The sequence below is a fragment of the Muscardinus avellanarius genome, assembly GCF_963383645.1.
Source record: "Muscardinus avellanarius genome assembly, chromosome: 1".
Lineage (NCBI taxonomy): Eukaryota > Metazoa > Chordata > Mammalia > Rodentia > Gliridae > Muscardinus > Muscardinus avellanarius.
Genome location: NC_137786.1, coordinates 145,966,162 through 145,988,030, shown reverse-complemented (window position 1 = coordinate 145,988,030; position 21,869 = coordinate 145,966,162). Strand labels below are relative to the sequence as shown.

General features: G+C 39.0%; 1 protein-coding gene and 1 pseudogene across 2 annotated transcripts in view; both read right to left on the bottom strand.

The window, feature by feature from the left end:
- SLC35F2 (solute carrier family 35 member F2) overlaps positions 1 to 21,869 on the bottom strand; it is a gene marked incomplete at both ends in the record, with an annotated part of 72,238 nt that overhangs the window by 2,819 nt on the left and 47,550 nt on the right. Inside the window, 4 exons of the mRNA XM_080697293.1 lie at positions 13,113 to 13,267; positions 17,883 to 17,935; positions 18,467 to 18,623; positions 19,523 to 19,682. Coding sequence (XP_080553419.1) covers positions 13,113 to 13,267; positions 17,883 to 17,935; positions 18,467 to 18,623; positions 19,523 to 19,682 — 525 coding nt within the window. The remainder of the gene's footprint in view (positions 1 to 13,112; positions 13,268 to 17,882; positions 17,936 to 18,466; positions 18,624 to 19,522; positions 19,683 to 21,869) is intronic.
- Positions 11,571 to 12,072, bottom strand: LOC308264338 (rRNA-processing protein FCF1 homolog; annotated as a pseudogene). The gene has a single exon. The product of its transcript is annotated as an rRNA-processing protein FCF1 homolog (transcript).

Here is a 21,869-nt window from a genome sequence, read left to right as displayed (position 1 = left end):
GCCATAAAGAAGAACAAAATCATATCATTTGCAAGAAGATGGAAAGTCCTGGAGAGCATTATGTTAAGTGAGATCAGCCAAGCACAGAAGGAGAAGGTACATATGTTTCCTCTAATATGCCCAAACTAGGGAACGTAGAGAATACCAGATGGACTCCAGATAATGGGAAGGAAACCTCAGCAAAGTTTAAATGGAAAGGTAGAAGAGGAGGAAGGCTGAACTTGATTAATGAGGGTCCACATCCAAATATGTGCAAAAGTATGAATATGGCATGGTTACCCTGGACAACTATTGGTGGGAGGGGGGAAGGGAAGACAGGGGTGGGGGAGAGAGGACCCCATGTACAGTTTGAATGTATACCATTTATTTTTAATAAAAATATGTATTTAAAAAAAGAAATGGGCTTCTTTTACCCAAAGGTAGAAGGAAAAACTAAATAGGTTTTTGAAATGAGTATTATGTAGATTGCTGATCACATCCAGCCTTGGGCTTCTGCAAACACCACTGCATGTTAATTATTCAGGTGTTCAACTACCTCTTAATATTAACCTCTACAAAGAATAGAATCACTATAGCCTGTCCAAGCCAAGGCTGCCCTCTCTGGATTCAGTAATGTATAAAATCAGTAACAATGTCAAGCTGAGCAACTGAATTATTTTCTACCATTGACTTTAATACTTATGTCTGCTACTAAGCATGGTGCCCAACACATAGCTGGTGTCTAATGTTTGTAGTGGGTTAAAATTATGCAGAGAATATTAGGAGAAGTTAGAGCTATTTAGAATACCTTAAACCTTTTTTTTTCTTTTAAAATGGCATTTCACTATGTTGCCCAGGCTGATCTTTAACTTTCAGACTTTTTATTTATTTATTTGTTTGTTTGTTTTAGTGTGTGGTAACTCTTAGATTTATGTATGGACTTATTTGTTTACTTATTTATTTAGTGTGTGGTACTGGGAATTGAACCCAAAGGTATTCTACCTCCCAGCTACATACCCAGACTGACTTTATCTTTTATTTGGAAACAGGGTCTCACTAGGTTGCTGAGAGCCTCACTAAATTTCTGAGGCTGTGCTTGAACCTGCAATCCTCCAGTCTCAGTCTCCCAAGTACTAGGAATACAAGTGTGCACCACCATGTGTGGCTTAACTCTTGGACTTTAGATCCTCCTGCCCCCGCTTCCCAAGTAGCTAAGACTATCAGCAAGCACCACAGTACTCAACTCCTTAAATTTTTAAAGTCAGTATTAGGAAAAATAATCATGTTCGGGGCCAGGATGTAGCTCAGTGGCAAAGCGCCTGCTTTGCAGGTATGGCACTCTGGGTTCGATCCCCAGTTCCAAAAAGAAAAAAAAAAAAAAAAAGAACCCCTTAAAAAAATAAGCTAAAAAGTCATTATGCTTTCTCATAAAGTACTCACTGTCACCTGTAGGAAAACCTGTAAAACTTGTTCAAGACATGCTTCATCTGGTGGTTTTCAAATGTCTGGGAGAAACTCTATGTTCCTCTTAAGAAGGTCAGAGATGAAACGAAGGTGCCTTTATTACATCAGAGACACTAATGGAGTGAGGTGTCCCGAATAAAGACTTCTACCTTTTTTAAAATTCTACCCTTTGTGTCTGGGTCTACACAGGACGTTTCTGGTCCAGCGATATTTACTTCAGATCAACTCCAAAAAGCAGAGTGCTTAAGATCTGACACAGGTGAGTATAAACATTTTATTTTTTATTTGGAAACAGGGTCTCTTAAGCCAGCGCGTCTGGCTTCGAACCTGCGCAATCCTCCTGTCTCCGCCTCCCAAGCGCAGGGATTACAAGCATGTGCCACCATGCCCGGCTCAGTATAAACATTTTAAATCTCTTTTTTCAACTGCCTCACTCAAAAGGATCAGAGCTAATGCTACTTTAGGTACTGCAATTTTTTTAATTGGTAGTACATTGGGCTTTCAATTCTGCCTTTAAAAACTATGTCTTCAGCCGGTGGTGGTGGCGCACGCTTGTAATCCCCGTGCTTGGGAGGTAGAGACAGGAGGATCGCGCAGGTTCAAAGCCAGCCGTGCTGGCTTAAGAGACCCTGTTTCCAAATTTTAAAAAGTACAAAAATAGGTCTAGGAGTGTAGCCCGGAGGTAGAAGGGTTTCCAGGAACCCCAGTACCACCAAAAAAACAAAAACAAAACAAAAAAAAACTATGTCTTCATTATGCCCTGGAGTTTTTATACCTCTATAATTTACTCTCATAACTACCATAGACCTGATCTTTGTTCTGGAAGTCTTGAAGTGGCCTTTGACCAAGAACAATAAAATCTGATCTAAAAGTGAGCTGCTAGACATGCAGTGATAAAAGACCATAAAACAAAACAACTGAAAAGGAATTAATAGACTGCTTGCTCCCATTACAAGAATATAGCAATTTGAAGTCATGTAATTAAAAAAGGACACAGAAAGGGGCTTCTTTATATTAAAGTTAAGGGCAGTTGAAAATTTTCAGATCCAAATCTTAAGTATTTATTAATATTTTAAGTGAAATATTCATTACGATTAACAGTTTGGAATAAGCCATGGTAGTATATACTTGTAACCCCAGTACTTGAGAGGCTGCAACTGGAAGATTGCAGGTTCAAGGACAGCCTCCGAAACTGAGCAAGGCCATCTGCAATTTAGTAAGACCCTCTTTGAAAATAAAAAAATATATATAGGAAGGACTGGGTATAGCCAGAGGTGGAATGACCCTGGGCTCAATCCCCAGTCCTTCTCTCTCTCTCTCTCTCTCTCTCTCTCTCTCTCTCTCTCTCTCTCTCTCTCTCTCTCTCACACACACACACACACACACACACACACACACACGAGTTTATAATAGTGATGAATATACTTTTACTTAGATGTTTATGTTTTGGTTAATTTTATTAAAAAGCACAGATGAGAGAGGTCACAAATGACAAAGTGTTGACCTCTCAGGCTTGCTCTACAAAGTTTTGACCTCTCAGGCTTGCTCTTTCTTTGTCTTTCTTTCTTTGTTTCTTTTCTTTTTTCAATAAACTTTCATTGGTGCATTGTATTCTCAGGCTTTCTTTGGGTTAGACACATTCACAGCATGAGAACACCATCATCCCTAGGGGTGGTCCTGTGAAATTCAGCCACAGCACCAAGGAAGAACCCACTACCTTAAGACTGGTGTGTAGCCCTTGACAGTTTTCACCATAACAAAACAAAACAAAAAAACCTGGGCCTGTCAGGACCACTTCTCTGACTCACTGTGACATTTCTTACTTTCTTATGATACTACCACTATAAATACTTCTTCAGTCTTAGTTCAGAAATACCCAGCCGGGCGTGATGGCGCACACTTGTAATCCCCGAGCTTGAGAGGTGGGAGACAGGAGGATCACACTGGTTCAAAGACAGCCACGCTGGCTTAAGAGACCCTTTTTCCAAATAAAAATATAAAATAGGTCTGGGAGTATAGCCTAAAGCTAGAAGAGTTTCCAGAAACCCCAGTACCACCAATAAAATAAAAAAAAAACAAAATACCTTAATCAAGTCTGCAAAGATAAAAAGCTGATTCCTGTCTTGTCCTAGTTACAATCTTGCAAGGCAAACCCTCTGCCCTTCACAAGCAGCAGCTTCTAGAGGCTTCAGTGAGCTTCCTGTATCAGTAATTCCAATAAACTTTAGCAGTTTATGGCTGGTTGATGGGAAGAACCTAACTCAAGATCAAGGATTAGTGCTTGGATACAAAACTTTACAAGGACAGAAACATAGTTGCTAGCCCCTACTGAAACTAAAACTATCAGGTGACAGCCAACATCATAACTATTTCTTCAAATGACCCTAGGGAAAGACTGTAAGCAGGCCAACCAGCCTCTGCTTTTAGTATACAGAGAAAAGATAAACTTATAAGGCAGTGACTCTCAAAGTGTGGTTCAAAGGCCCTTGAGGGGAATCTGTGAGGTCAAAACTATTTCACAGTGACACTAAGATACAATGTCATCGTCTTACAAATGCTGGTGGAATCTTCCAGAGACTACAAAAGGTATAGTCACAAGGCAAAATGAAGAAGCAGATGTGAAATTCCAGCTTTTTTCTATTAGGCCATGCATTAGATTCTTTAAAATGTAAATCAGTTTCATTCCTACTTTAAAAAAAATCTAGACAATATAGTTTTTCATTAAAAAATGTTACTTATGTTAATATGAAGTGAGTTTGCTATTTTCTTAACAAGTTTATAAATAAATTTGTTTCATTTGTGATACTTTTTTGTGTGGTACTGGGGATGGAACCCAGGAGCCTTCTACCTCTGGGCTACACTCCCGGCCTATTTTATATTTTATTTGGAAACAGGGTCTTGATAAGTTGGGTCCCTCCCCCACATGAGGTCAGCGGGAACAGGAGGCGGAACCCCGGAAGCCAGAAGCGGAGATAATGCAAGACTCCAGGTGCCTCAAGACTCCAAACATCACGAGACTACAGATGTCGCGAGAGAATTGGCACGCCTATAAAACATCGGTGCCTCCAATCCACCACGTGACTCAGCCAGCCAATCAGGACAATGCGCAACTCTTCAGACGCGTGGCCTATAGGTCCCTTTCCCCCACGGCCGGCCAGCTGACTCTCCGGAGGGGCCGGGTCCGAATAAAGCAGCGGTCTTTGATAACCCAGTTGGTGTTTTTACCTCCCTTCTAAACCTCCTAACTCTATTTTCAACCTAACAGGTCTCACTAAGTTGTTGAGAGCTTCACTAAGCAGCTGAGGCTGGCTTCAAAGCTGCTCGATCCTCCTGTCTCAGCCTCCCAAGTACTGGGATTGCAAGCGTGCACCACCACGCCCAGCTCATTTTTTAATACTTTTATTGTTGCATTGTAGTCTCACATCATAATGTAGTTGACAGTAATAGTGCCATCCATGCACACAGCATTTGGTGGGCTTGCCCCCAGCTCTCTCCCCACTCCTCCCTTTCTCTTACAGGCTACTGAAACTGACACTGGTGTTCTCACATATGTACATAATGTCGATGGAAGTAATAATTCCTTCATTGATTCCCACTCTCCTCCCTCCCCTTTCCCTAGACCATCTCCCTGGCTTCACTGAAGTTTTCCTCCATTGTCTGAAGCCCCTCTGGTATCCTGATTATTGCAGTTTTCACATATGAGATAAAATATATCACCCTTCACTTTCTGTGACTGGCTAATCTGACTTGGCCGAAGGTTTGCCAAGTCTATCCATTTTTCTGCAAATGGCATTATTTTGTTCTCCTTTATTGTTGAGTAGAATTCCATTGTGTGCATATCCATTCATCTGTTGACGGAGACATAAGTTGGGTCCATAATTTAGCTATTGTGAATTATGCTGCTATAAACATGGATATACACATATTAGTATGTTTTTTTCTGATTTCACTCCCATTGGAAAGATATCCAGGAGTGGTATAACTAGATGATATGGTGGATTCATTCCCAATTTTTGGAGGAATCTCCAGACTAATCTCCATAGCAGATGCATTAATTTGCAATCCAACCAAGTAGAGTTTCTATTTCCCTGCATCTTTGCCACCGTTTATTTTGTTTGACTTCTTGATGATTGCCATTCTAATTGGGGCTAGAATCTCAGTGCAGTTTTGATTTGCATCTCCTAATTGATGTTGAATACCTTTTCATATATTTATTGTCCATTTATATCTCTTCTTTTGTAAAGGGTCCATGTAATTCAGTTGCCTATTTCTTGACTGAGTTTTTTTTGTTTGTTTGTTTTGTTTTGTTTTGAGTTTTTTTTTTTAAGTATTGAGTCCTTTAAGTACTTTGCATATTCTAGATAACAGTCTTTTATCAGAGGGATAGCTGGCAAAGATCTTCTCCCATTCTGTAGGCTTTCCTTTTAGTCTTTTGTGAGTTTCCTTTGATGAACAGAAGTTTTTGAGTTTAATGCCATCCTATTTGTTAATTCTTGTTTTAATTTCTTGAGCTTTGGAGGTCTTACTGAAGAAGTTTCTAACCTGTGCCTATATGCTGGAGTGTTGGACCTATGCCCTCTGCTGGTAACTTTAAAGTCTCTGGTCTAATTCTCAGGTCTCAATTTGATCCATTTCAAGTTGACCCTTGTGCAGGGTGAGAGGTAAGGATTTAATTCCATTTTTCTATAAACGGGTAATCAATTTCCCCTACACTATTTGTTGAAAAGCTGCCTTTTCTCCAATGTGTTTGGTACCTTTGTCAAAAGTCAATTGGCTACAAATGTGTGAATTTGTTTCTGTATCTTCTATTCTGTCCAACTGATATATGTGTCTGTTTTTGTGCCAGTACCAAGGTGTTTTTATTACTATAACTCTGTAGTATAATTTGAAGTCAGGAATTGTAATTCTTCTTGCATGGTTCTTATTGCTGAAAATGGCTTTGTCTGTTCTGGGTCTTTAATTTCTCCATATGAAATTTATGACTGGTTTTTCCAGTCTGTGAAGAATGACACTGGTATTTTGATAGGGATTGCACTGACTCTGTAGATCACTTTTGGTAGAATGGCCATTTTGATAGTATTTATTCTGCCTTTCCAAGAGCAAGGGTAGTTTTTCCATCTTCTAAGATCTTCCTCAGGAATTTATTTGGTTGTATAATTTTCACTGTAGCAGTCTTTTACCTCTTAGATTTATTCCTAGGTATGTTACTGTTTTTGAGGTTATTGTGAATTGAATTGTTTGCTGAATTTGTTTCTCTGTGGAATGATAGCTGTCATATAGAAAAGTTACTGTGTTTTTTTTAGATTGATATTATATTCTGCTACTTTATTGAATTCGTTAACCAGCTCTAGACGTCTTTTCATTGAATTTTGGGGGTCTTCTAAATATAGGATCATGTCATCTGCAAATAAAGATAGTTTCAGTTCTTCTTTTCCCATTTGAATTCTTTTGATATCCTTCTGTTGCCTTATTGTTCTGGCAAGAGTCTCGAAGAATATATTAAAAGAAGTGGTGAAGCCTGGCATGGTGGCACATGCTTGTAATCCCTGTACTTGGGATGCTGAGACAGGAGGATTGCAAGTTCAAGGCCAGCCTCAGCTATTTAGGCCCTCCCCAACTTAGTGAGACCCTGTTTCAAAATAAAGAATAAAAAATAGAGCTGGGGTTGTAGCTTGGAGGCAGAATGCCTCCGGGTTCAATACCCAGTACTGAAAAAAGACAAAAAGAAAAAAATGTGGCGATAGTGAGTATTCTTGTCTTGTTGTTATATATATATATATTTTGTACTGGAGATTGAACCCAGAGCCATTCTACCTCTGAGCTGTATTCCCAGCCCTACTTTTTATTCTTTATTTTGAAACAGGGTCTCACTAAATTGTGGAGTGCCTCACTAAGTAGCTGAGGCTGGCCACACATGAACCTTTGATCCTCCTGTCTGGGCCTCCCAAGTACTGGGATTACAAGTGTGTGCCACCACACCCGCTTGTTATTGATTTTAAAGGGAATTCCCAAAGTTTTTCTCCACTCAGTGTGATGTTGCCTTTGCGTTTATTATATATTGCATTAATGATGTTGAGGTAAGTTCCTTCTATTCCAGCTTTCTGCAGTTTTCAACATGAACGAGTGTTGAATTTTGTCAAATGCTTTTTCAGCATCTATTGAGATGATCATGTGCTTTTTGTCTTTCAATCTATTTATGTGGTGAATAATATGTATTGATTTGCATATGTTGAGCTAGGCTTCCATCCCTGGGATGAAATAAACTTGGTCATAGTATATGATTTTCTTGATGTGGTTTTGAAGATGTATCACTAGTATTTTCTTTAGAATTTTTGCAGGTATGTCCATTAAGGATATTGGTCTGTAATTTTCTTTGTGTGTGTGTGTGTGTGTGGTACTGGGGATGGAACCCAGGGGCATTCTACCTCTGAGCTACATTCCCAGCCCTATTTTTTATTCTTTATTTTGAAACAGGGTCTCACGGAGTTGCAAAGGGGTTAAGTAGCTGAGGCTGTCCATGAACTGTGATCCTCCTGTCTTAGCCTCCCAAATGCAGGGATTACAAGTGTGTGCCCATGCCCAGCTGATGTCTCTTTTTTCATTTCTGATTTTGATAATTTGGATTGATTTTTTCTTTCTTTAGGTTAGGTTGCCTAAGAGTTCATCAAAATTGTTCATCTTTTCAAAGAGCCAATATTTTGTTTTCTTGATCTTTTGTATTGTTTTTGGTTCTCTATTTCATTGATTTCTGCTCTGATATTAATTATCTCTTGCCTTCTACTAGCTTTGGGATTAGACTGATCCTATTTTTCTAGGTCCTTGAAATGTGCCATTAGTTTATTTGGTGGCTTTCTGTTTTGCTTATGTGGACACTCAGTGCTATAAGTTTTCCTCTTAAAAGTGTCTCCAAAGTGTCCCATAGATTTTGGGTTGTTGTGTCTCTATTTTCTCTTAATTCCATGAATTTTTTTTATTTCTCCCCTTATATCTTCTCTGATCCAGTCTTCATTCATTAAAAAGTGTACATTTGAGTCAGGCGTGGTGGCGCACGCTTGTAATCCCGGTGCTTGGGAGGCTGAGACAGGAGGACCACACAGGTTCGATGCCAGCCTCAGTTGGCTTAAGAGACCCTGTTTCCAAATAAAAAATATAAAATAGGTCTGGGAATGTAGCCCGGAAATAGAAGTACCCTGGGTTCCATCCCTACTACCACCAAAAAAAAGTGTACATCCAATTGTATTTAAGCAATTTCTTTTGGTCTTCTTGTTATTGATTTCTATGAGTTGAAAAGATGTAGTCATTATATTATACTTTTTAAATTTGCTAGTCCTGGCTTTATGTCCAAGACTGTGGTCTATTTTGAAGAAGGTTCCATGAGCTGATAACAATGTGTATTCAGTTGTTGGTTGAAATATCCTGTACGTATCTATTAGATTCATTTGGTTTGCAGTGTTCTTTTTTTTTTTTTTTTTTTTTTTTTTTTGGTGGTACTGGGGTTCCTGGAAGCCCTTCTACCTCTGGGCTACACTCCCAGACCTATTTTTAACATTTTTATTTGGAAACAGGGTCTCCTAAGCCAGCGCACGCGGCTGGCTTCGAACCTGCGCGATCCTCCTGTCTCTGCCTCCCAAGCGCGGGGATTACAAGCGTGCGCCACCACGCCCGGCATTGCAGTGTTCTTTAGATCTGAAGAGTCTTTACTATTTTTTGCCTGGAAGACTGATCTAGTGGTGTAAGCAGTCTCCCAATATTATTATATTTGGGTCTATTTGAGACATAATGTCCCAAGGAGTCTGTTCTATAAAAGTTGGGGCATAAATGTTTACTATCCTTATATCTTTTTGTTGGATTGTTCCTTTTGTTAGTAAGAGTGACCCACTTTGTCTCTGTTGATAAGTTTGGGCTTAAAGTCTGCTTTGTTGGATGAGGATTGCTATCCTTGCTTGTTTTTGGTTTCAATTTGCATGGTACATTTTTTTCCATCCTTTCACCTTTAGCCTATGAATTTCGTTGCCTGTAAGGTAAGTTTCTTTCAAGCAGCATACAGTTAGATTATGTTCTTTAATCCATATTGCCTTTTAATTGGGTAGTTTAAATCTTTGACATTCAGTATTATTGAGAGATGATTTTTTATTCCTGTCATTTTAAATAATATATTCTGTTTGATGTAGCGTTATTTCTCCTTCACTTAGTTGCCCATCTGGTGGAATTTGTCCCTTCTCTGACTTTGGAATATACTTTTTCCTTCTTTGTGTTTTATTTGTTTGAACATTTTCTCTAGTGCTGGGTTGGTAGTCATGAATTCTTTTTGTTTCTTCTTGTTTAAGAAGGTTTTTGTTTCTCTATGAGTTTTTAATATCTTTGCTGGATATACAGTCTTGGTTGAAATTGTTCTCATTCAGGGTCTGGAGTACATCATACCAGTCTTAACCTTCTTGGCTTTTTATGACTTGGGTTGAGAGGTCTGGAGTGATCCTTATTGTTTTGTCCCTGACTGTCACCCATTCTTTTGTTCTTGATGCATTTATGATTTTTTTCCATGGCCTCTATATTAGTCATTATGATTGCTATGTGGTGTGGAGAAATTCTTCTTTGATCTTACTTGTTGGTGTTTGGACTGTCTCCAGTACATGGATGTCCAAGTCTTTTTCTATTTTGGGGAAATTCTCTGATATTTCTTTGGAGAGATTTTTTAATACCCTACACCTAATGTTTCTAGACCTTTTTGAATGCTGCACGGTCTCACTGGACAGCTGAGGGAGTTGAGTCTTGAGGTATTTGTGCATGGAGAGAAGAATGCAATTGCTTTTGATGATCGTTTTCTGCAGTCAGCATTTCAAGAAATTTCAGCTTCTTCTTTACTGGGTAAGCTTGACAAAGACTCTGGGAAAAGCCCAGAAAGTCCTATAAAGACCCGGGCCTTCCTACAAGCAGCTAACTAAACTTTGCTTTTGCCAAAACCATCTGCCCAAATGTACATGTCCAATCTGGTGACTTGCTCCAGTCCTGCTCTCCTCATTGACCAAGGATTAGTGTGAGAAAACTGACCAGCTCAGCACTCAGGGACAACTCCTGAATCTTCTCTTCCATTCCTGCATTTGGTCCATTAATCTCTAATCCCTGTTTGTATTGTATTATTTTGCTGATTATTTGAGATGCTCTTAAGTTTAAGGCCTTGTATATTGTATAATATGCTTGTTCAAACTCAACTGTTAGATTCACTGGTGTGGAATGTATTGTGTGATGCCCATTCACTGTTAACCAGCTTTGGCAAAGCCGCTGTCCAGCATCTGAACTTAGAACTTAGCTTAACTTTACTCAGATAATTTCCTGATAAGTTCTTGCATGTCATAATCTTTGAGTGTTGAATAACCTTGTGACACTCTGGAAAGACAAACTCTGTGTGATATAACTCATTGGTCTTGGGACCTTGTGGCCCCATTGCTCACAAGAAGCAATCTTCCCTCTGGTTGACTTCCGAGTTACAGAGCAACTGAAATGTACTGTCTCCCTCTATTCTGCCATTTAATCTTTTTCCCTCAGTTTTAATCTCTAGTATGTTAAATAATAGGGAAAGGTGATAGGAGCCCTCAAATTTTAAGCATTTGGAAGGGTCTTATGACCAAAACACATAGGAACTGATGCCCTAAAAGTTTTCGAATTGGCTGTGAAACTGAACAATACCTACTCATTTGGCTCTCTCAAATGTATGGGGAGTCTCATCTTAATAACAAAAAATGAGGAGGAGAACGTGAAGGACAGAAGACTAGATTGATTGGGGAGGAAAGGTGATTTTTTTTTTCTCCAAACTATACCCCCAATCCCTTTTATTTTTATTTTGAATTAGGGTCATGCAAAATTGCTGAGGTTGGTCTGGAACCTGTGAACCTCTTGTCTCAGCCTTCTATATACTGGGATTACAAGCATTTGCCACCATGCCTGGATTAAAAATTTTTGAATGAGACAAAATATTTTCAAAAAGCATCAAAAACTGAGTATATTTAACCAAAATCGGCTCAATAGAGCAAATGGGTGATAAAAATAATAATCCATGCTATACAGCATGTTTAGTGAACTGAAGCAGACAAAGTTGGTTGAAAGCAGGCAGAGGAACTTTGTTGTAAGAATTAGAACCAAGGGGCTCCATAATCATCGGGCATCCGCTCAATGCCGTACCTATGGTTAGAAATGTACATGATAGGAACTCCAGGGATCTTCCGGATTCTTTGTTTAAGGTCACGGTCAACTGTGGCCACGATGTAACACTTGTGCTTAAAGCCACTCAATACTTCTGCCCCAGTTTTTCAATATCAGCCATTACACAATCAGTTGTACAAGGGATACACTTGGCATATAGACAATCCATCATTGATTGCACTAAGTCCAATTTGGCTTTAATGGAAAAGTTGATAAAGTTGGTATCAACCAGAATGTGGTAAGGTGGGCCCAACTGAGTGTTATATTGGAAGAATAAGGATGAAGGGTGTTGGGGGACTTCTCTTTTTTTCAGTACACTGGGATCTTTCTTTGGTTTCTTTTTTGGTTTTAATCTATCCTTTTCTTTAAGTCTCTAAAACTAAGCATTCACTTCATGGTCGTGTACTTCCTTGTTTTCTTTTGCTTCCCCATGATCGCTCTCTTTCCCGTCGGTTCCGGAATCCGAAAGGGGATTATAACCAAGATTTGGTCTTGATTTTACCACTAACCACCCACTGGTAAGGATAAATCACTTCAGTGCATGTAGCTTCCCTAGGCCTTCATTTCCTCTTTCTAAAATGAGATGGTTCAATCAGTGATTCTCAAGAGATGGTCGGTCCGAATGGGAATACTATTTTTCCAAACTACACATTTCATTCTTTGAAAGACAGTGATACATTTCCTCCCACCCCACTCCCTTGAGACTTAGTACCCATAGCAGGAACTGTCACTGATGGGGATAGGTTACACCCGTGTATGCTGTGATGTGGTAGAAATAGAATTAGTCTGAAAACCCACAGGACTGAATTACTATTAAGATCCCTTTATATCCATAAACAAAATTCCTATCAAAGAGCAACCATTCCAGTCATGAATGCATAATAATATACCTTACTCTCCTTCCTCCTCCTCCTCCTTCTTCTTCTTCTTTTGTGGAACCCAGGGGCATTCTACCTCTGAGCTATACCCCTAGCCCTATTTTATTCTTTATTTGGAAACAGGGTTTCACTAAGCTGCAGAAAGGCTCACTAAATTTCTGAGGCTGGCTGCAAACCTGTTATCCTCCTGTCTCAGCCTCCCAAAGAACTGAGATTACAGCATGCACCACCATGCCTGGCTCCTCTCTTTCCTTTCCATCATGTACTCCAGACTCTGCCTGTGTACAAAGACAGATTGTTTTGCAAGGTCAATAGCAGCTCTGAGATTACTTATTTGTAAACTGGCCACATGCATTAGCATTTCCAAAAGGTGAAAACCATAATATTCACCCTTTAGAAAAACCCTAGAAGGGAAATTCTTATTAGACCAATGTTGGAGTTTGAAAGCAGTAACAAGAGAGAGGCCTGTCCAGTGAAGCTCTTGCCAATGCAATAAGGAGGTTTCAGTTTTGATCGAGAGTCTTAAAGAAACCTGCTTAAAGAAATTTATTTATAACAAGCAGTTGCTCCTATTTGAACATGATTCATTTTTACCTTATAGCCAAACAGAAAGAGTCCAAAGAAAAGGCTGTAGAGGTCAGCTGTCAGGATGCCCAGGTTAACAGAAGTGGCGCTTGTGACTTTAATCACCAACGGCATGAAGGTGTACAGGCAAAACATACAGAGGGCAAATGCCACAAACAGCAGAGCTGTGGGGAAAGCGGAATAGCTAACGTTATGAGAAGACATTGAGAGACAAAGGCCACATAAAACTCCCTACTCCTTTAGCACACTATCTATAAAGCTCCTCCCATCAGCATGGCAAAATAACAGACAAAGCTCTCTGAATAATAGTAATAATAATAATAATAATAATAATAATAATGGCAATTTATAGTATAGATGAAGAGCCTAAAAAATCCAACAGAGTATTAGGTGATCAAAGTCATAAAATCTTGCTTATGGTTTGACTGAGTCAACAACTCATATTTCCCCATATCCACCCTCTCATGGCAGACTAACCCTGTGATAAAAGATCAATAAAAGCAGAATCGATGTCATGGGTCAAGAAAAATCACTCATTATCTTTTGTTTACTTTTATCTGGTCAGTTGGATATGGTTTGTGTAACTATATTCAGAATAAAGTATTTTTAGGACATCAAAGACAAATATTAAACCCATCGTATTTTGTTCATCTTGATATATGCCGTAACATAGCACAATGTAACTATTTTCTTTAGGACAGAGTAAGTCAAGTGCATGCTGACTACAGCAGCAGTGTGTCTGCTCTGGAACCACTTCTTTAATCTCAGCCCATGCTTAGCACACATTCATATTCATTCATATCCTCTCTCTTTCTTCCTCTCTCCTCTCTCCTCTCTCCTCTCTCCTCTCTCCTCTCTCCTCTCTCCTCTCTCCTCTCTCCTCTCTCCCTCTCTCCCTCTCTCTCTCTCTCTCTCTCTCTCTCTCTCTCTCTCTCTCTCTCTCTCTCATTATCCAAGCATGGTACTACACAGTCTTCAAAGGCATTTATGTACTATTTACCTTCTTTCCACCCCTCATTAAAGAAAGTTCAAAGCTCTTCTAACTGTCCTAACATTCTCGTCTGCTTTATATTGTGAAGATACCTAGCGAGGTCAGAAGAGGACCAATGGAAGGCACTAAATGATCACACAATCTTCAGTTGCTTCCATTAATGCTTCACAAATTACATCAAGCAGACAACAGCCTTCACACATGTGAGTGTGATAGGATAAACGAGATGTGTGGAAAGAAAACACAAAGGAAGGAGAAGAAAATAAAACTCTAGTTCAGGGGTTCTCCATACTTTTCCAGGCCTGTCACTCTTGAGTTCCTGGGAAATCTGTAAATCTTTTTTTAAATATACTTTTATTGGTGTGTTGTAATTATACATCCTAGAGAGGTTCAGTGTGATACAAACATATGTACACAGAGCACATGGCAGGATTCCTTCCAGACTCCACCCCTCTCTCCTCGTGCATTTTAGTAATACCATGTAGTGATACTTTCATACATGGATACAGCATTATTTGAACTGTTTCCTTCACCAAGCCTCCTTTCCCCTCCCCACTTCCCTCCTCTAATTCCCTTTCACTATTCTCCTGGTTTCTCTCCTTATTATCATGAAATCCCTTTGTTTTCTATATTCTCTCTAGTTTTCACATATAAGAGAAAACATACAACCCTTGAATTACTGACACTAGCTGACTTCACTTAGCATAATGTTCTCTAGTTAACACCATTTTCCTTCAAAGGGCATAATTTTGTTCTTCTTTATAACTGAGTAAAATTCCATTGTGTGTATATCATATTTTCTTTATCCATTCCATCTGTTGATAGAAACGTAGGTTGACTCCATAATTTGGCTATTTTGAGTTGTACTGTAATAAACATGCATGTGAATGTTATTAATATATTATTCTGACTTTAATTATTTTGGAAAGATACCTAGGAGTACTAAAGCTGAATTTGGATCATATGATGGTTCGACTCCTAGCCTCCCCCCCACCCAGTGCTGGGGATAGAACTCAGGGGTGAACCTCCAAGCTACATCTCCAGCCCTATTGGTTTTGGGGGTTTTGTTTGTTTGTCTGTTTGTTTTTGTTTTTCAGTACTAGTGATGGAACCCAGGGGCATTCTACCTCTGAGATACACTTCCAGCCCTATTTTTTATTCTTTATCTTGAAACAGGGTCTGTGAGTTGCCAAAGACCTAAGTAGCTGAGGCTGTCCACAAACCACCACCCTCCTGTTTCAGCCTCTCAAATGTCGAGATTACAAACATAGGCCACCATGTCGGCTTTATTCTTTATTTTTGAAACAGGGTCTCATTAAGTTGCAGAGGGCCTCACTAAGTAGCTGAGGCTGGCTGTGAACCTGTGATCCTCCTGTCTCAGTCTTCTAAATATTGGGATTACAAGAGTGAGCCACCACGCTTAGCTTTGACTCTTAGCCTTTTGAGGAGCCTCTATACTGATCTATATAGTGGTTATATTAATTTATACTCCCACCAACAGTATGTAAGGATTCCTATTTTCCCACATCCTCACCAACATTTATTGCTTCTATTCTTGATGACTGCCATTGTAACTGAAGTTTGATGGAATCTCAGTGCAGTTTTTATTTGAGTTTTCGTGACTGATAATAATATTGACCATTTTTTTCAAATATTTGTTGGGCATATTTATTTCTGCTTTTGAGAAGTATCTATTCAGTTCAGTTGCCCATTGTTTTTGCTTGAGTTACTTTTTTTTTAGTGTTAACTCTTTTCAGTTCTTTGTAATATTCTAGATACTAGTCCTCTATCCTAAGAGTAGCTGTCAAAAATCTTCTCCAAGTCTGTAGGCTCTCCCTTCAGACTTCTTTTTCTGATGGTATTGGGATGAAACTCAGGGGAATTCTACCCCCAACTTATACCCCCAGCCCTATTTTAATTCTTATTTTGAAACAAGGTCTCACTAAGTTGTACAGGTCCTCACAAGTTGCTGATGCTGGCCTTCAACCTATGATCTGCCTGTCTCAACCTTCCAAGTACTGGGATTATGTCCTGTGCCACCACACCCAGCTTCCTTTCAGACTCTTTGATGTTTCCTTTACTCTTCAGAAGCATTTTTAAATATGATGCTATCCCATTTATTGATTCTCAGTTTTATTTCCCAAGTTCTGGGGATCATACTGAGGTGAGGAATTCTCTACATGTTAGAGAATTGGTCCTATGTTTTCTTCTAGTAATTGCAAACATTCTGGTCTAATGTCTAAGTCTCTGATCCATCTTGAGTTGATGTTTGTACAGAATAAGAGACTGGAGTGTAAATTCATTCTTCTACCCCAAAATTATAATTATATTGTACACTGTTTTGTTTTTTTTGTTTTTGTTTTTTGGGTTTTTTTTTTGTTTGTTTTTGGTGGTACTGGGGTTCCTGGAAGCCCTTCTACCTCCGGGCTACACTCCCAGACCTATTTTTACATTTTTATTTGGTAACAGGGTCTCCTAAGCCAGCACGCACGGCTGGCTTCGAACCTGCGCGATCCTCCTGTCTCTGCCTCCCAAGTGCGGGGATTACAAGTGTGCGCCACCACACCTGGCTAATTATATTGTACACTGTTAATTAACCCTCCTGATAAGGAGCTTGAGCAAAACAGATATTATATCTTGAGATATCTATAATGTAGAGAACTTTCCAGCATTATCTACTGATCAGATAATGGAGACCATGTCAAGAATCCAGAAGATGACTGGATCAACTATAAACTGTCAAACTTGTGATTGCCAAACTGATGTCATCTTCACAGACCTTCTCATACCCACTCTTCACCAAGTTCCCTTTAAAAGAAGAGCCAGGAAACCCTAAAACGTGTCTCTTGCTCTGGACGTGGCCTACATTCTCCTTGAGTGTACTCCTTGCTTTCCTAAATAAATGTCTGTGTCTCTACTGACATGTGCTGGGACTCTTTTCCATCACATACATCAAGAATCCCACTTGTGCTGAGACGCGCTCCCCCTCTGTCTGAGAACCCCTCAGATCTTCTTGCAGAGCTCTCTCTTCTCCCATGACAGGAGGACCTCAGATACAGATCTAATTGACAGCTAGTGTGACAAAAAATATGTGGCCTTGTTCAGAATTCCTAGTTCAAAAAGAAAAGGAAGAAAGAAGAGCTATTTTTGTAGGTAAAGACACTAACTTTTATGCCCAATACTTGGGAGGCTGAGACAGGAGGAATCCTCATAGGTTCGCTGCCACCATCAACAAATTCGTGAGATCTTGTTACAAAATAAAAAATAAAATAGGAATTGGGGGGTGTGAGGTAGAATGCTCCTGGGTTCAACCCCTAGCACCAAAAAAAAAAAAAAAATTAACTGCTATAAAGGTTAACCTAGCAATTCTCAGAGAAATCTCAATGTAAACCTCTATGGCTAGTGTGATTTTATGAAGAAATACATATCTTATTAAAATAAAATGTGTGTGTGTGCGCGCGCACGCGTGTGTGTGTGTGTGTGTGTGTGTGTGTGTGTGTGTGTGTTTTACTGGGGATTGAACCTAGGAGCTTTCTACCTCTGAGCTACACCTCCATCCCTATTTTATTTTTTGGATTTGGAAACAGGGACTCACTAAGTTGAAGAGGATCTCATTAAATTGCTGAGGCTGGCCACGAACCTGCAATCCTCCTATCTCAGCATCCCAAGTACTGGGGTTACAAGCATTCACCACCACACCCAGATGAAATATTTGTTTCTTAGTATGCATTTTTGTCAGTTAAAGGACAGAACACTGATGAAAAGAAAAAGATCATTTATTTACATACCAATTTTCCAGTTCCAGTGAATGCTGGCAATGTCCTTATATTCCACAATCAATCTATGATTAAAACAAGAGGTTACAAAGAAATCAAAATTAATTTTTACTACTTTATAAACAATTTATTTGGTATACTTCAGCTAAGATAAGGAATTATATTGACTTTTGAATTTTTTGGAATATAAAAATAACTGTCTTTAATAAAAACAACAGAATAAAACCAAAGGAGTGAATAAAGATATATCTGACTACCTTACAAGTGCTCTGCAACTGTAGTCAGCTATAGGAGGAAAACATCACATCACACTTTCACTTGAATGAGCTTTGGAAGTTAATGTGTTAATATTTTCTGGAAATAATGCAAAAGAATAATCCTTACTTGTATGCCTCAGCCATACTGTAATCTGGAATACTAAGCATCACACATGATAAAAAAAAAAGATATAATTCTCAAAGTTTTAATGATCCTAGTATTAGACCTTTACCAAGTTACTGATTTCAAATGTAAATTTGGGCCAAACAATGAATATTAGTAGTTAGTAATCTACACATTTGCTTATTTTGTTTTTTAAAAAATTCTTAGAAACTTACAGCTGTATACCACTGATAATTGTTCCAAATAATCCCACCATTCCCAAAAACTCCTGTCTGCTCAGCTTCTTCACAACATATTCTTCACACACATTAGAAACCGCGTAGAGAGAAGCCCCCAGCAGCACCAAGAGGTCTCCAATCAGTACATCGCTCCCTACAGGAAGGCAAGGCCGAAAGAGGGGCACACGGTCACTAAGAGAGACAGGAGGTGGACTCCTATTCATTTTTGAGAGATTTTATTTAATCGTGGTTTCTATCAATTTAAACTCTCATTAATTTAAACTCACTGACTGGCACAATTATCACTGTTGGGTCCAAATCTTACTACATGGCACATTTTTCATACTTTGACTCCTCAAGAGATTAACAGATTGGACAATGGTAGTACATATGTCATTATGTCAGTCCTCAGAAACAGAGTCTATGACTTGAGAAATGCATGACATTTATCAAAGGGAATTTATTGGAAACTTTGAGGAGGAAGGTTGGTAAGCAAGGCAATTTTTTCTCAATCCAGGGAGTCCCTGAAGTCACTTGAAATTGGGTGAATGCAGACCTTATTTAAATATTATACTATCAACTGTGTAAATTTGACACCAAAGTGTTCTTATCTACAGAGTGACTTGAAAGGGTGTCACCACTGAACAGCAAGTCTCCTTTCTTACTAAAAACTAAAAGCAAAGAATCTGCAGTAGGTTTTACAGTGACTAACCCAAAACGTTTGAACCAAAATAAGATTATTACAAATAAATTTCTCTGTTATGAGACAAAACTATTTAGTGTGACAAAAAAAGAGAAAGAAAGAAAGAAAGAAAGAAAGAAAGAAAGAAAGAAAGAAAGAAAGAAAGAAAGAAAAAGCCTGGTTGGCAAAGACTATGGCCAATAGGAACATAAACGTGGTTTTATGGAAATAGTTACAAAGTGGCAGAAACAAGTAACTCTGAAAATAAAATTTTAAATGTAGATTTATCAAGTTACTGATAAACAAAGCTGAAGACATGAACAAAACTTTGTTGCGACTGAACCACAAAGGAGTGACACAGACAGTCTTACCTGAATTGTCTTCCCTCCCTGCTAATATGTCTGCGCCAACCATGGTTCCTACCCCTAGCAGACAGACAAACACGGCCACAAAGTGGATCACTCTGTATCTTGCATGAAGAATAAACCAGGAGAGAGCCATCAACACAGGAATCCCAAAGCAATCCAAAAGCTTCAAGGAAGGAAAAATAAACAGTTTCAAACATCTCTCAGTAGGTAAAAGACAGGCGAGTAAGTAAAAATAGGCGGCAGTATTTGTTGAAAATTTATTATTGCCAGCCCTGCATATTAAGTGCGCTGCCAGGTTTAATTCATTCAATACTCCTCACAACAACTCTCAACTCTGAGATTGGATTTATACTCTTGTTTCATACGTGAGAAAACAAAGGCGCAGAGAAGTAACTGAACTGCCCAAAATCATATAGTTAAAAGTGGAGAATTAGTTGCTGAACCCAAGAATTCTTTGTAGTACTGGGGATCAAACACTGAGACACTCTACCACTGAGCTACATCCTCAGCCCCCTACCTTTTTTTCTTTCTGAAACGGGGCCCTTCTCAAACTTTGGATCCTCCTGTCTCAGCCTTCGAATTATTGGAATTACAAGCGTTCACAAGCACACTTGGTTGAAACAAAGATTTTTTTTTTTTTTTTTTTGGTATGGGGAATTGAACCCAGAGGCATTCTATCTCTGAGCAACACCCCAGCCATTTTTACTTTTTAGTTTGAAATAGGGTCTCACTAAGTTATCACACACACTGGCCTCTATACTCCTGTCTCTGTCTCCCAAGTAGTAGGACCCAGCTAAAACCCAAAAATTCTATCCAAAGGCCTATGCAATTTACATCTACACACTCACCTGTGTTTATCCTTAAGTCAAGGAATCAAAAATTTCCATCCTGTATGCAACCATTTGCTCAATCAACAAATATTTATTAAAACATTTGGCATGTGCAAGACACTGGTAGGAGGAGCTAAGATTACAGAGGTGAACAAGACAGATACAAGCCTTGTCATCAAGAGCTTACACAAGGCCACACAGATATGGAATAAATAATCACAACACTGGGCGTGGTGGTACACGCATGTAATTCCAATACTTTGGAGGCTGGGACAGAGGACTGCAGGATCATAGCCAATATCTACAACTTGGTGAAGCTCTTCATAACTTATAGGATCCTGTTTCAAAATAAAGAATAAAATAGGGCTGGCAGTATTGCTCAGAGGTAGAATGTCCCTGGGTTCAAACCACAGTACCAATTAATAAGTAAATAAATAAACAATCAAACATAAATAAATAAATAAATAAATAACATAGCATGATATTTAACTGCAACTTGGCAAAGTGCTACCAAGAAGTACAGGTTCCCATGAGAGAACAGACAGTCACCTTCTCCCTGACAAGTGTCCAACCCCACCACGTGAGACAGATGCTGCCTCACAGCACAAACTTCATCATATGCTCCCCCATCACCTACTGATCCTGGGACCAGAAAACACTTGCTATACCCCTGATGCTGCCCATTTCAAAGGCAGGGAGATTAAGGGATCCCGTTACAGGGAATCCAAAATCATTTGCAAGATAAAAAAAAAATTAAAAAATAAAAAAATAAAAATTAAAAAAAAATAGAGATTTCATTTACTCAATTCTTTTTTTTTTTTTTTTTTTGGCAGTACTGGCTATAATACCAGGAGCGTTAGTATACCTCCAAACGACAACCCCAGCCCTATTTTTTATTCTTTATTTTGAAACAGGATCTCACTGAGTTGCAAACGGTCTCACTAAGTAGCTGAGTCTGTCTGCAAACCGAGATCCTCCTGTCTCAGCCTCCCGAATGCTGGGATTACAAGTGTGCGCCACCACACCTGGCTTCGTTTACTCAATTCTTAACTTCACAAATTTTATGTAAAGTCAAAGTAAAATATATTCAAGAATAACTCTTCACTAAAACAACAAATAACTCAATTTTTTAAATTGGCAAGTGAATAGGTACTTCTCTAAAAAGTACAGGCTTGTGTTGGGTGTGGAGGTAATCCCAAACCTGTAATCCTAGTACTTGTAAGGCTGAGAAAGGAGGATCACAAGTTTTTAGCAACTCAGCAAGGTCCTCAGCAACTTAGTGAGATCCAGTTTCAAAATAAATAAATTGGGGTATAGCTTAGAGGCATAACACACAAGGGTACCACAAAAAGAAAGAAAAAAAAAGGAAGGGAGGGAAGGAGGGAAGGAAGATGGCCATAAAAATATTCAACATCATTAGCAAGTAGGAAACAAAAACAAAAATGCACTGAGATGCCATCTAACTCCAGTTAGAATGGCAATCATCAAGAATACAAAAAATAATAAATGCTGGGGAGAAT